Source organism: Artemia franciscana, unplaced genomic scaffold (assembly GCF_032884065.1).
Source record: "Artemia franciscana unplaced genomic scaffold, ASM3288406v1 PGA_scaffold_39, whole genome shotgun sequence".
In the NCBI taxonomy this organism is placed as follows: domain Eukaryota; kingdom Metazoa; phylum Arthropoda; class Branchiopoda; order Anostraca; family Artemiidae; genus Artemia; species Artemia franciscana.
Genome location: NW_027062677.1, coordinates 761894 through 776091, shown reverse-complemented (window position 1 = coordinate 776091; position 14198 = coordinate 761894). Strand labels below are relative to the sequence as shown.

Here is a 14198-nt window from a genome sequence, read left to right as displayed (position 1 = left end):
TAATAATATTTAATATATTATTATTAATATATTTAATATATATTTTTAAATATATTAATCTAAATTCAGCGTTTAGCAGTTTTTAGAAATGCACCAACGATCCAAATAAAAAGGTGACGACAGATATAGTGAACAATCTGTTTAACAAGAATAATATTTATACAAGAAACTCAACTCTTCCTTCCATTGAATTTGGCTCAACATTCCAAAGCCTGAACAAACGTAGCGTTTTTCACGTTGAAAAGGCGTATTTATTTAACATATGCGAATTTCACGCCATCTTTCAAACTAAGATTTCTTTCTAGGTTACCGACCAATTTGAGTTTTTTATTTTATTTTTGGTATAATTTTTTTTGTTCACTCCCTATATATTTTTTCAGAGTTAGTTTATTTATTTTGTATTTTAATTGGTTATATATTTGTCTGGAAATATTTTTTTTTCTTTCTTGCCATAGAGTGACATTGGTCTTTTTTTTACAGTTTCGTTTTTTACTGCTTCGTTTTGTGACACGGTATATAGTATAAATGTATTAATTATTACAAATGTGTCATACATGTACTATAATTGTATTGTGACAAAGTATAAATGTATTATCTTGATTCGTGTTTTACAACTCAGGCAATTGCTGCGGCAGAATAACCCCTACAAAAGTAACGTAAGTGATACATATACGATTTCAGTGTATATTGTCTAATGTGGCACCCAAGAAAGCTAGTGACTATATAAGGCGCAGAAAGATCCAGTGATGATACAAACGGATATGACCTATAGATCAAACGCCAAACAACAGCAACAACAATTTGGGCTTTATTTAGACTCGTTTTAGTTTGAAAGACTTTCTTAGTATTTTGAATGATCAAATGATATGTTTTCTTAATATGTTAGCATGTTGAAATATTTTCAATGACATTTGGGGAATTACTACCTCACTCAGTATGCCTACACACAGCTTGGTCATGCAAATTGTCTTTGTATGTATCCACTGGGTTAACCATGCTTCTCGACTACTAAGCTCCTTAGGCAAGATATACCATAGCAGTTTAAAAATAAAAAAATTAAAAGAATTTAATGTCAGTTGTCAGAAAAACTGGTGGGGCAGCTGCCCCCCCTGCTCTGGTCTAGAACCGCCACTGGAATATGCTATCTTTTTTTGAAAAAAGTCAGCTTATTATTAGCACATACACGCTCATTTAAAATTGGCAAAAACACAACATCTGTCTGGTTTTTTAAACTATAAAATTCACCAAATATAAAAGCAGACTTTTATTAAAAAATTTCAAGGCACAGGGTAACTTGGGTACTAATTCCTCAAAAGGTAAAGTTTCTACATTAGTAGGTCCCTCCCAAATTAAAAAATAAAACCAAAATTCGAGTATCTCCGTTAGTAACTAAAGAAAGGTAACTAATTTAACAAACTAAAATAATTCAACGTAATAGGTAAACATAACAAGTACATAAAACTTCCTAAATAAACAATATAAACTGTGGGTTCATACTAAAGCTGTTTTATATTTGAGGTTGGTTAGTTTGTGAGGTTTACGCCTCAATGTCAGATCGAGATTTACCCAAAGAGCAGGTGAAATGGCAGTTTAAGCTAGAGGTGACAAGTGTCCAAGGAGATGGCAGACAAGAAGGAATTTAAATATACGGCTTACAATGTTTGCTCATAAATTTCTGTAAGCTTACTTAATAATAAAGTCAGGTTCAGAAATTACGAACGGTAAACCCAATCAGGTGCGTAATTTTGACTTTATTGACACGCCTGACTACGCCGTGGGCGTAAGCTAAGATTCCTGAGAAATGTATTAATTGAGCGACAAAAAAGGCTTGAAAAAGATAACTATCAAAAAGAAGAAAAAAGGAAAAAATTCAGATAAACAAGAGCCTAATAGTAATTCAGCATAGCCTACTAGCTTTGTCAATCTCACAGCCCGTTCTCTATCGATATTTGTAGCGTAGAACTGGCTTTGAAAAATTATCTATATTAAAAACTCTACTTCAAATTACCTAAAAATTCCTTCCAACAAAATTTGACTGATTAGAGATATTGTCTAACAATGTGGGAAAACAACTTTTTTCAGTCAACGGCAGAAAAAAAGCCCAGCAGATATCAGGTAAGGTCAATCAATAAGTAGGGCCAAGTAAGGCAGATATTAACCCCTATAAGTATTTATACATATTTTTTGTATGTGCATTAATCGAGGAGATTTTTGAGATTTTCTGTGTCTCTTTTGGCTTTCTAGTATACTATTTATTTAGTCTGGTATTTAAAGTTGTTTTTTACAACTATTACAATTTATATTTAAATTCATTTATGCTTAAAGAACAAAATATTTGGGCCGTAGTCAATTTTTTTCGTAGAGTGATAACGAACGATTTGTTTGACCACATTTTGACCCCTAGTCTGAGAGGCTTGGATGTGCCTGGTATCAGTGGCCATAAATGAATGTGGCAAGGGAAAGATCCCTCCCTCCCTTCTCAAATGCATACACTGTCGAAAAATATTACCAAAAATACTTGCAGCGTAAATTCGACCATTTGATCAGACGTTGAATCTTCAATATAAGTCCACAAAAAAAAACTAAACTTAGGAAAGTATAGTAAAATATTTGTAAACTTGAAAAATATTGCTAAAACAAATGCAGTTAAAATTCCAATTCCACGCATCAATCGGATCAGAGGTTGGATAAAATCTTTAATATAACTCCGCCACAAAAAAAAGCTATAGTTAGGAAAGAATAGAAAAATGCTGTAAAACTCGAATACAGATTTCTATACTCCCAGATACTAAAAAAATAATTTGATTCTACTATCATTACGGTACTTCTTTAAGGCCAGATCCTGGAAACGCCACGCTTGATTCAGCCCAATATTAAAAAAAAACAAAAAACATTACTGTTTGAAATGTTTAAACAGCTTTAGCATAAACCTACTCAGTCTTTGAGGTGACTTAAAAAGGAGAGAAAACATAAACTGTATAACTAAATAGTAACAATCTTAAAATTAACTATACACATATGACGTCATATAACGTCAAATTTATCAATGAAGGCTGAAATTAGCAATAAGCCCATTTTTTCATGATTGCAATTATTAAAAAAGTCGCACGCATATATATTGTACCTTCGTAAGGTCTATACTAAATTTAACTCCTTTAAATTCAGTTCTGACAGAAGACTATAATTTTGTCGGGTGAAACCAAGCTGGCGACTTTGCGAGGTGGATCTCGATTATTACGTTTGATGGAAAGCAAAATTCTCTAGTTTTCAAAAAAAAAAAAAAAAAAACGGCTCCTTGAGTAACCATCTAAATAGCTATATAAATCGTATATTACATATATATTATACATTCAACTATTCATCTTTTAGATGGAAATTGTTCATTTATTTTAAAGAAAAATTTTGCCGGCCGTAGAAAGGATTAATTAATGTTTAATCTGAAACAGAACCAACCAAAATGTTCTTGTCTACATAGATATTTTTTCGTACACCGACATAGAACAGGGCTCCCAAAGTGAAATCAAACCCCTGCCAGGGCCAGAAATTCTCGAAAAATAACCTCCTACAAACACATATGTTAAAAATGCTGTCAACTGTACTATCTATTGACACTGTAAATTCAATAGTAAATTCTCTAAATAGGAGCGTCTGACTCATTTTAAAGGAAAATTTTGCCGACTGTACAACGAACTTTTCAATTCTGGTCCGAAATCCAAGCAAGTCCAGAAATACATTTATTCGTCGGGCGACATAAAATACGCCACCAAAGTGAAATTTGACGTCTGTCAGAACCAAAAATTCTCGAAAAGAAGCCTCTTATGAGTACAAATTTTCAAAATATTACCAATTTGACTTTTTATCAATCTTCAGAGCAGAAACAATTTCTTAATTTTAAAAAGAAATTTCACCAGCTGGGGCAACAAAATTTTCAAATCTGGTCCGAAATAGAAGTAAGTGCATAGACATTTTTTCTTCTTCAGGCGACATAAAATACGGCTGCCAAAATGTGGTTCGACTCCCGTCGAGAGCCTAATATTTCCCAGAAAAAAATTCCTAGAGCCACAATCTTCAAAATACTACGAGTTGTACTTTATATTGATCCTCCAAGTAGAAATTTTTTATTTATTCTGAGGAAAAACTTTGCCGGCTGGGGAAACGAACTTTCCAACTCAGATCCAAAACAGAAGTAAGCCCATAAGGACATTTTTTCGTCGGGCGACATAAAATATGGCTGTCAAAGTAAAATTCTATTTCCGTTAGAACTTAGAATTTATCAGAAAAAAGAATTTATCAGAAATAATACAAACTTCCTATAAATATCAACCTTGGAAATATTACCAATTGCAATTTCCTATTGATCCTCCGAGCAGGAACATTTGATTTATTTTAAAAAGAAATTTTGCCGTTTGAGAAAACGAATTTTTCAACCATGACCCGAGATATAAACAAACTGAATATTCCCTCATATAGAGACGATTTTTCTTCGGGCGAGGGAGCGACGGGCTGTCGAAGTGAAGTTTGACTCCTCTCAGAAACCAGTATGTATGCATCAGTTTACTAATCAACGGAAAAGCTGAATCAATTTTAAAATAAGCATTTTACGATATGAACAGATCCAGATTACGATGGTTCGATCCCTCCTTTTGATCATACAAATCAGATCGATATAAAGGAAAACAATTCAATTACAAAAGCTATAGATATACATATTAGAAATAATAAGCAATAAAGGTAAGTGTTTCAACAGTTATTATAATAAAGTTTAGATAATTAAAATATATTTTGTGTACAAAACAAAGAAGTGAAAAAACCTAATTTTGGATTGGACACAAATGGCACAAATAAAAAAGGTAAATAATATGAAATATAGTCTATTTGAATTGCAAATTTTATTTTGAACTTTTCCCATTTTCTTTTCCTCCCCTTCTGATTATAGTAGACAGTATTGTCTATTTTAAGTGCCACATCTTGTTTGTTTCTGAATTTTTTATTTTACTTTCACATTTCTTTTAATCGGAGCTTCCGCCCCCTGGAATTTCTACAGCATTTGGTAAATTAATGTTGCCTATGTGCCAAAAATAACATTATATCACTTTTATCCTAGTTAAAAGTAAATTAGGGACGGAAAAAAAACTATTGTTAAAGCTTCTTAAATATCCGGGACTAACATAAATGACTATAAAAGAAGAACTCGATATTAGGGGCACTCCACCACATAACCACAGAGTCACTCCACACAACTTTCAGATCTTAGATGGCACTCTATCTGGAAATAACTAACAGAATTAAAGGGGTTATGGACACACAGATAATGGTACGGATTCATCAAAACTATTTTGCACCAAAATTTACTTAAAGCAGGCCAGGGGTTACTCAGCAGTGTTGGCACGTTCATATATATTTGAATAATCATGCGCGAATAAGGCATATGTTTAATTTTATATTGGTCGGGTAAAGTTTGCGGGGAATAGTCCTTTTTGTCCAGTGCTTTCCTTTATGCCCATCAGCCAGCCTTCCTCCTTGAAATAAAAAATAGATTAATTTTTAATAAATTAAAAACCTGTCCAATTTCCTAAATAAAACTGTCAAGAAGGTCCTAATATCCGAGGAAATAAAAACTAGATTCACCACAGAGCCAAAATCACGCAAATGCACAGGGATTTTTTCTTCAGAGGGGGAGGGGGGAATAATAAGAACAAATTCAAGGTGAGGAGGGGAGGAATAAACAAATATAAAAACATATAAGTTAAAAAGAAGTACCCCGAAACTCAAGAAAATTTAGAATTTCAGAGAAGGGGATCAGAGAAGGGTATCTGAAATTTAGAATTTCAGGGAAGGGGACCCGAGCAATCCCTTCCTAAAGATATTGGGTTTGAGGAGGAGTAAAGATGACTCCTACCCTCTTCCTGGCTACCCTCTGGCCGAATGTGTTCAGCCAGCCGGTAGAAAATTCAGCACGTAAAATTACATTGCGAAACGCAATTCAGACTTTATAGTAGAGAACTAGTCTTATTCTATTTAATTAAATAATTCTACTTATTAAAATTTCATAGAATTGGTCAATGAAGGTGAAAATTTTCCAAGATTAATTTTTAGGAGCTTAGCAGGCAAATTCTTAATAAACCTAAATTAAAATAAATAATTAAATATAATAACTATATATTAAACAGAAATATAGTATAATGTCATATTATATAAATATTCCTGATAATGTGTTTTTCTATTGGTTCAAAGTAGTCATACATCCTGTATTAAACCGGTAATCGTCTGGGTCTGTAGTCTGCCTTTTTGATCTTCTCCTTTATCAGTTCCTGAACGTTCCAAATTAATATACTCAGTCATTCCTGAGTTACTTAATTGTTACTTTAAGAGCATCAGAAAAGTTTCTCTGATGAATTCTGAACTTTACTACACAGAAGAGAATGTTTGAATTGATATCTTGTTGTTCTTCTTATATTAGTTTCTTATAGATCTTTCAACAACAAGAAAAAGTTTTGCTCAAAATGTATCTTGTTTTAATTTGTGTGTAATGTGCGAATTTACCGGTGAGCCTCCTAAATGTAGTGATATACAATTTACCGGTGAGCCTCCTAAATGTAGTGATATACAATTTACCGGTGAGCCTCCTAAATGTAGTGATATACAATTTACCGGTGAGCCTCCTAAATGTAGTGATATACAATTTACCGGTGAGCCTCCTAAATGTAGTGATATACAATTTACCGGTGAGCCTCCTAAATGTAGTGATATACAATTTACCGGTGAGCCTCCTAAATGTAGTGATATACAATTTACCGGTGAGCCTCCTAAATGTAGTGATATACAATTTACCGGTGAGCCTCCTAAATGTAGTGATATACAATTTACCGGTGAGCCTCCTAAATGTAGTGATATACAATTTACCGGTGAGCCTCCTAAATGTAGTGATATACAATTTACCGGTGAGCCTCCTAAATGTAGTGATATACAATTTACCGGTGAGCCTCCTAAATGTAGTGATATACAATTTACCGGTGAGCCTCCTAAATGTAGTGATATACAATTTACCGGTGAGCCTCCTAAATGTAGTAAAGTGTAGTGATGGATCAGCTGAGCATCTGACTAACTGCATCAAACAAGTCATTGAAACGAAACTCGATTCCCTGGCAAAATATTGTTCATATTATTGCTCATGTTATCAATATCTATGCTCATGATAAAAATTAATCTAATATTTAGAAGGATCTTGTGCTTTAAAGCTCTTATTTTAAATTCCGACCAGATCCTGTGACATTGGGGGATTAACACAAAATCTTAGGTACTGCACGTTTTTGGGCGTAAAAATGTTTTGTTTCTAGTATTTGTGGTGTTTTAAAGTTTTTTAGATTTCTCAAGATTGATCTCCGTTTGATCTTGAGTGAATAATTTACAAAAATTATTGTTTGGAATCAGCCAAAAAATGGATATTAGTTGAAGAAAATATGGTAATCTGATATAAACACCCTGTATGTTATCACAAACAATTTTTAAGTTTTCTTTTAATTATTTTATATTCCCTGGGCTTTATATGATACCATCAGGAGGGAGGGGGACGTCTGCAAGTGAAGTGATTACTACATTTGAAAAAAAAAGTCAAAAAAGGAACTGAACAGTGCATTATGTCCGTGTGACATTTATGGAATCTCGTATATATTTACCGATTACCGATTCGTTCAGCCACAAAGAAAAGAGTTAAAGAGATGGACAGAACATTTCGCTAATTCTCTGGAAGAACTAGCGACAGTACCATAACGATTGAAAGATGATCAGGCTCTAGGTGCTGATAGTGTGGTAAAAAAGTTTCTTAAATATGGTGGCTCTGAGGTTAAAATAAGTTACTGAAGATTAAGAATAAAATTTTTGAAAAAGGGGAAGTACCTAGCGATTTTAGGAAAACCTTAATTAAAACACTGTATAAGAAAGGCGATAAGAGTGAATGTGGTAATTATCTAGGCATTAGTCTGGTCTATGTAGGTAGCAAATTACTTAGTAATATGGTAATTTTTAGACTGAGAGATGTTTTAGACAAAGTTTTAAGAGAAGAACAGTGTGGTTTTAGAAAAGGGAAGAGGATTTGTCGACCAAATTTTCACTCTTAAGTTAATAATTGAGAAGCGCATGAGTTTTCAAGCACCTTTGGTGTTTAATTTTATAGATTATGAGTAGGTATTCGATCTGTTGATAGAAGAGCTTTAACGGAGGTCTTATCATTGCATGATATACCAGACAAATACATTAAAATGATTAGAGCAATGTACAAGAATGACAATGTTGTGGTTAAGGTAAAAAATGAGGTTAGAAGCTGATTTCGTATTAAATCAGCAGTTAAGTAGGGTTGTGTTCTATCCACCTTTATATGGATCATTTTGATTAACTCTGTTTTAAGGAGTACAGGAAAGGCAATGGGGGACCAAGAAATCCAATGGAGAGAAAAAACTCTCCTGGAGTTAGATTATGCTGCTGATTTAAGCATCCTAGATGAAAATGTGAGCAAAATGAATGAACTTTCAAAGGTTTTGCGAGCTCAGGGTGCAAGAATAGGTTAGAAAATTAATGTTAAGAAAACTAAGTAACTAAGGCTAGGAATAAGTGAAGATGAAAAGGTGACGTAGGGTGACAAAAATATTGATCAGGTATGCAGCTTCACTATTACTATTAGTAATGTTACTATTCACTATGTTACTATTAGTAACAAGAGCAAAGAGCTCATATGGCACTTGTGACGAGGTCGGAAGAGCCAGGAACCAAGAGCTCATATGGTATGAGCTCTAGCAAAATTCTAAGAATCAATAGATTGCTTTAAAAGGAAAATCAGAGGCTTAATACCAGTCGGGATTTAAAACAAGAGCTCTGAGTCACGAGGTCCTTCTAAATATCGAAATCCATTAAGATCCGATCACTCCTTCGCCAGTTAAAAATACATTATTTTTCTAATCTTTCAGGATTAACCCTCCCCCCAATTCCTCCAAAGAGAGCGAATCCGTTCCGGTTATGTCAATCACGTATCTAGGACTTGTGCTTATTTTCCCCGCCAAGTTTCATCCCGATTCCTTCACTCTAAGTGTTTGCCAAGATTTTAGGTTCCCCCCTCAATTCCCCCCCCAATGTCACCGGAACCAGTCAGGATTTAAAATAAGAGCTCTGAGACACGATATCCTTCCAAACTTCAAATGTTATTAAGATCCTATCACTCCTTCGTAAGTTAAAATACCTCATTTTTTCTAATTTTTCAGAATTACCCCCCCCCACTCCCCAAAATAGAGCAGATCCGTTCCGGTTATGTCAATAACGTATCTAGGACTTCTACTTGTTTTCCCCACCAGGTTTCATCCCGATTACTCCACTCTAAGCGTTTTCCAAGATTTTAGGTTCTCCCATCCAACTCCTCCCAATGTCACCGGATCTGGTCAGGATTTAAAATAAGAGCTCTGAGACACCATATCCTTCCAAACATCAAATTTCATTAAGATCCCATTACCAGTTCGTAAGTTAAAAATACCTAATTTTTTCTGTTTTCCAAATTAACCGGCCCCCACTCCCCCCCCCAGATCGTCGAATCGGGGAAACAACAATTTCTAATTTAATATGATCTGGTTCCTGATACGCCTGCCAAATTTCATCGTCCTAGCTTACCTGGAAGTGGCTAAAGTAGCAAAACAGGGACAGACCGACAGACAGACCGACAGAATTTGCGATCGCTATATGTCACTTGGTTAATACAAAGTGCCATAAAAACGGAGTGTCCAGTGAAGATATTATAAGTAGAATAGGCCAAGGCTCAGGGTGTTTTTTCACAGTTAAAAAAAAGTTTGGAAGAATAGGAAGATAAGCCTGCAAAAAAAAAAAAAAAAAGATTGGAATATTGGAAGCTAGAGTAATGATAGTGGTCAGATATGGCTTTGAAGCATGGGCGCTCCGAAAAGCGGATAAAGATTTGCTAGATGTTTTCCAGAGAAATTGCCTACGGATTGTTCTGGGTACCCGGATGACTGACCGTATTTCAAACAGTAGGTTGTACGAAAAATGTGGTTCAGTTCCGCTTTCTAAGGATGTAATGAAAGAAAGCTTGAAATAGCTAGGGCACGTTCTGCGGATAAAGGATGACAGATTGCCCTTTCTGGCCAACCGTCTAGGGCTAAACGAAAAGCAGGTCATACCCGTTTGGGGTGGAGGGATGTCACAAAGAAAGGTTTAAAAATAGAAACTTTCTTGGAGGGTGTTAAGAGGGAGGCTTTAAATGGATTGGGATGGAGGAGGAGCGTGCGCAGCTGTGTTGGCCTTAGGCAGCTTCATGATACGGTGAGTTGTTAGTAGTAGTGTTGAGGTGCACATTAAAAAAAATTGGGTTCAAATTTCGAAGTGAATTGATTATTATTTTTGGAAAGAGCAAAAAAGAAGGAATCGACAAGTGCACCTTTTCGTACGGCAGTTATGGAATCTCGTATATATTTACCAATTCGTCCATGCAACGCAACGTTAAAAAAACCCAAGGGTTTGACAATTCCAGGGTAGTGGTGCACACTGAACAAATTGGGTTCAAATTTCAAACCGAATTGATTATTATATTTGGAAAGAGCAAAATAGAGGGAATCGACTAGCGCACCTTCTTGTATGGCAGTTATGGAATCTCGTGTATATTTACCAATTCGTTCATGCAACGCAACGTTAAAAAAAAATTCAAGACGTTGACAACCCAGGTGTACACTGAGAAAATTGGGTTCAATTTTCAAAGTGAACTGATTATTATATTTGGAAAGAGCAAAATAGAGGGAATCGACTAGTGCACCTTGTCACATGGCAGTTATGGAATCTTGTGTATTTACCAATTCGTTCATGCAACGCAAAATTTAAAAAAAATTCAAGAGATTGACAACCCAGGTGCACACTGAAAAAATTGGGTTCAATTTTCAAAATGAACGGATTATTATATCTGGAAAGAGCAAAATAAAGGGAATCGACTAGTGCACCTTATCGCATGGCAGTTATGGAATCTTGTGTATTTACCAATTCGTTCAAGCAACACAACGTTAAAAAAATTCAAGAGGTTGACGATCCAGGTGCACACTGAAAAAATTGGGTTCAATTTTCAAAGTAAACTGATTATTATATTTGGAAAGAGCAAAATGAGGGAATCGACTAGTACACCTTGTCGTATGGCAGTTATGGAATCTTGTGTATTTACCAATTCGTTCATGCAACGCAACGTTTAAAAACAAATTCAAGAGGTTGACAACCCAGGTGCACACTAAAAAATTGGGTTCAATTTTCAAAGTGAACTGATGATTATATTTGGAAAGAGCAAAATGAGGGAATCGACTAGTGCACCTTGTCGCATAGCAGTTATGGAGTCTTGTGTATTTACCAATTCGTTCATGCAACGCAACATTTAAAAAAAATTCAAGAGGTAGACGATCCAGGTGCACACTGAAAAAATTGGGTTCAATTTTCAAAGTGAACTGATTATTATATTTGGAAAGAGCAAAATAAATGGAATCGACTAGTGCACCTTGTCACATGGCAGTTATGGAATCTTGTGTATTTACCAATTCGTTCATGCAACGCAACATTTAAAAAAAATTCAAGAGGTTGACGATCCAGGTGCACACTGAAAAAATTGGGTTCAAATTTAAAAGAGAACTGATTATTATATTTGGAAAGAGCAAAATAGAGGGAATCGACTAGTACACCTTGTCGTATGGCAGTTATGGAATCTTGTGTATTTACCAATTCGTTCATGCAACGCAACATTTAAAAAAAATTCAAGAGGTTGACAACCCAGGTGCACACTGAAAAAATTGGGTTCAATTTTCAAAGTGAACTGATTATTATATTTGGAAAGAGCAAAATAAAGGGAATCGACTAGTGCACCTTGTCGCATGGCAGTTATGGAATCTTGTGTATTTACCAATTCGTTCATGCAACGCAACGTTTAAAAAAAATTCAAGAGGTTGACAACCCAGGTGCACACTGAAAAAATTGGGTTCAATTTTCAAAGTGAACTGATTATTATATTTGGAAAGAGCGAAATGATGGAATCGACTAGTGCACCTTGTCACATGGCAGTTATGGAATCTTGTGTATTTACCAATTCGTTCATGCAACGCAACATTTTAAAAAAATTCAAGAGATTGACAACCCCGGTGCACACTGAAAAAATTGGGTTCAATTTTCAAAATGAACGGATTATTATATCTGGAAAGAGCAAAATAAAGGGAATCGACTAGTGCACCTTATCGCATGGCAGTTATGGAATCTTGTGTATTTACCAATTCGTTCAAGCAACGCAACGTTAAAAAAATACAAGAGGTTGACGATCCAGGTGCACACTGAAAAAATTGGGTTCAATTTTCAAAGTAAACCGATTATTATATTTGGAAAGAGCGAAATGAGGGAATCGACTAGTACACCTTGTCGCATGGCAGTTATGGAATCTTGTGTATTTACCAATTCGTTCATGCAACGCAACATTTAAAAAAAAATTCAAGAGGTTGACAACCCAGGTGCACACTAAAAAATTGGGTTCAATTTTCAAAGTGAACTGATGATTATATTTGGAAAGAGCAAAATGAGGGAATCGACTAGTGCACCTTGTCGCATAGCAGTTATGGAGTCTTGTGTATTTACCAATTCGTTCATGCAACGCAACATTTAAAAAAAATTCAAGAGGTAGACGATCCAGGTGCACACTGAAAAAATTGGGTTCAATTTTCAAAGTGAACTGATTATTATATTTGGAAAGAGCAAAATAAATGGAATCGACTAGTGCACCTTGTCACATGGCAGTTATGGAATCTTGTGTATTTACCAATTCGTTCATGCAACGCAACATTTAAAAAAAATTCAAGAGGTTGACGATCCAGGTGCACACTGAAAAAATTGGGTTCAATTTTCAAAGTGAACTGATTATTATATTTGGAAAGAGCAAAATAAAGGGAATCGACTAGTGCACCTTGTCACATGGCAGTTATGGAATCTTGTGTATTTACCAATTCGTTCATGCAACGCAACATTTAAAAAAAATTCAAGAGGTTGACAACCCAGGTGCACACTGAAAAAATTGGGTTCAATTTTCAAAGTGAACTGATTATTATATTTGGAAAGAGCAAAATAAAGGGAATCGACTAGTGCACCTTATCGCATGGCAGTTATGGAATCTTGTGTATTTACCAATTCGTTCAAGCAACGCAACGTTGAAAAAATTCAAGAGGTTGACGATCCAGGTGCACACTGAAAAAATTGGGTTCAATTTTCAAAGTAAACTGATTATCATATTTGGAAAGAGCGAAATGAGGGAATCGACTAGTGCACCTTATCGCATGGCAGTTATGGAATCTTGTGTATTTACCAATTCGTTCATGCAACGCAACATTTAAAAAAAATTCAAGAGGTTGACAACCCAGGTGCACACTGAAAAAATTGGGTTCAATTTTCAAAGTGAACTGATTATTATATTTGGAAAGAGCAAAATGAGGGAATCGACTAGTGCACCTTGTCGCATGGCAGTTATGGAGTCTTGTGTATTTACCAATTCGTTCATGCAACGCAACATTTAAAAAAAATTCAAGAGGTTGACGATCCAGGTGCACACTGAAAAAATTGGGTTCAATTTTCAAAGTGAACTGATTATTATATTTGGAAAGAGCAAAATAAAGGGAATCGACTAGTGCACCTTGTCGCATGGCAGTCATGGAATCTTGTGTATTTATCAATTCGTTCATGCAACGCAACATTTAAAAAAAATTCAAGAGGTTGACAACCCAGGTGCACACTAAAAAATTGGGTTCAATTTTCAAAGTAAACTGATTATTATATTTGGAAAGAGCAAAATGAGGGAATCGACTAGTGCACCTTGTCGCATGGCAGTTATGGAGTCTTGTGTATTTACCAATTCGTTCATGCAACGCAACATTTAAAAAAAACTCAAGAGGTTGACGATCCAGGTGCACACTGAAAAAATTGGGTTCAATTTTCAAAGTGAACTGATTATTATATTTGGAAAGAGCAAAATAAAGGGAATCGACTAGTGCACCTTGTCACATGGCAGTTATGGAATCTTGTGTATTTACCAATTCGTTCATGCAACGCAACATTTAAAAAAAATTCAAGAGGTTGACAACCCAGGTGCACACTAAAAAATTGGGTTCAATTTTCAAAGTGAACTGATTATTATATTTGGAAAG

General features: G+C 35.0%; 1 protein-coding gene across 2 annotated transcripts in view; it reads right to left on the bottom strand.

Moving 5' to 3' along the window:
* Nucleotides 1-1249: 1249 nt before the first annotated feature.
* Nucleotides 1250-14198, bottom strand: part of LOC136041822 (myc box-dependent-interacting protein 1-like) — a 101902-nt gene continuing 88953 nt past the window's right edge. For both annotated transcript variants that reach the window (XM_065726598.1, XM_065726599.1), the window contains one exon: nt 1250-5519. In XM_065726598.1, the coding sequence (XP_065582670.1) occupies nt 5439-5519 (81 nt within the window). In that variant the 3' untranslated portion in view covers nt 1250-5438. The remainder of the gene's footprint in view (nt 5520-14198) is intronic.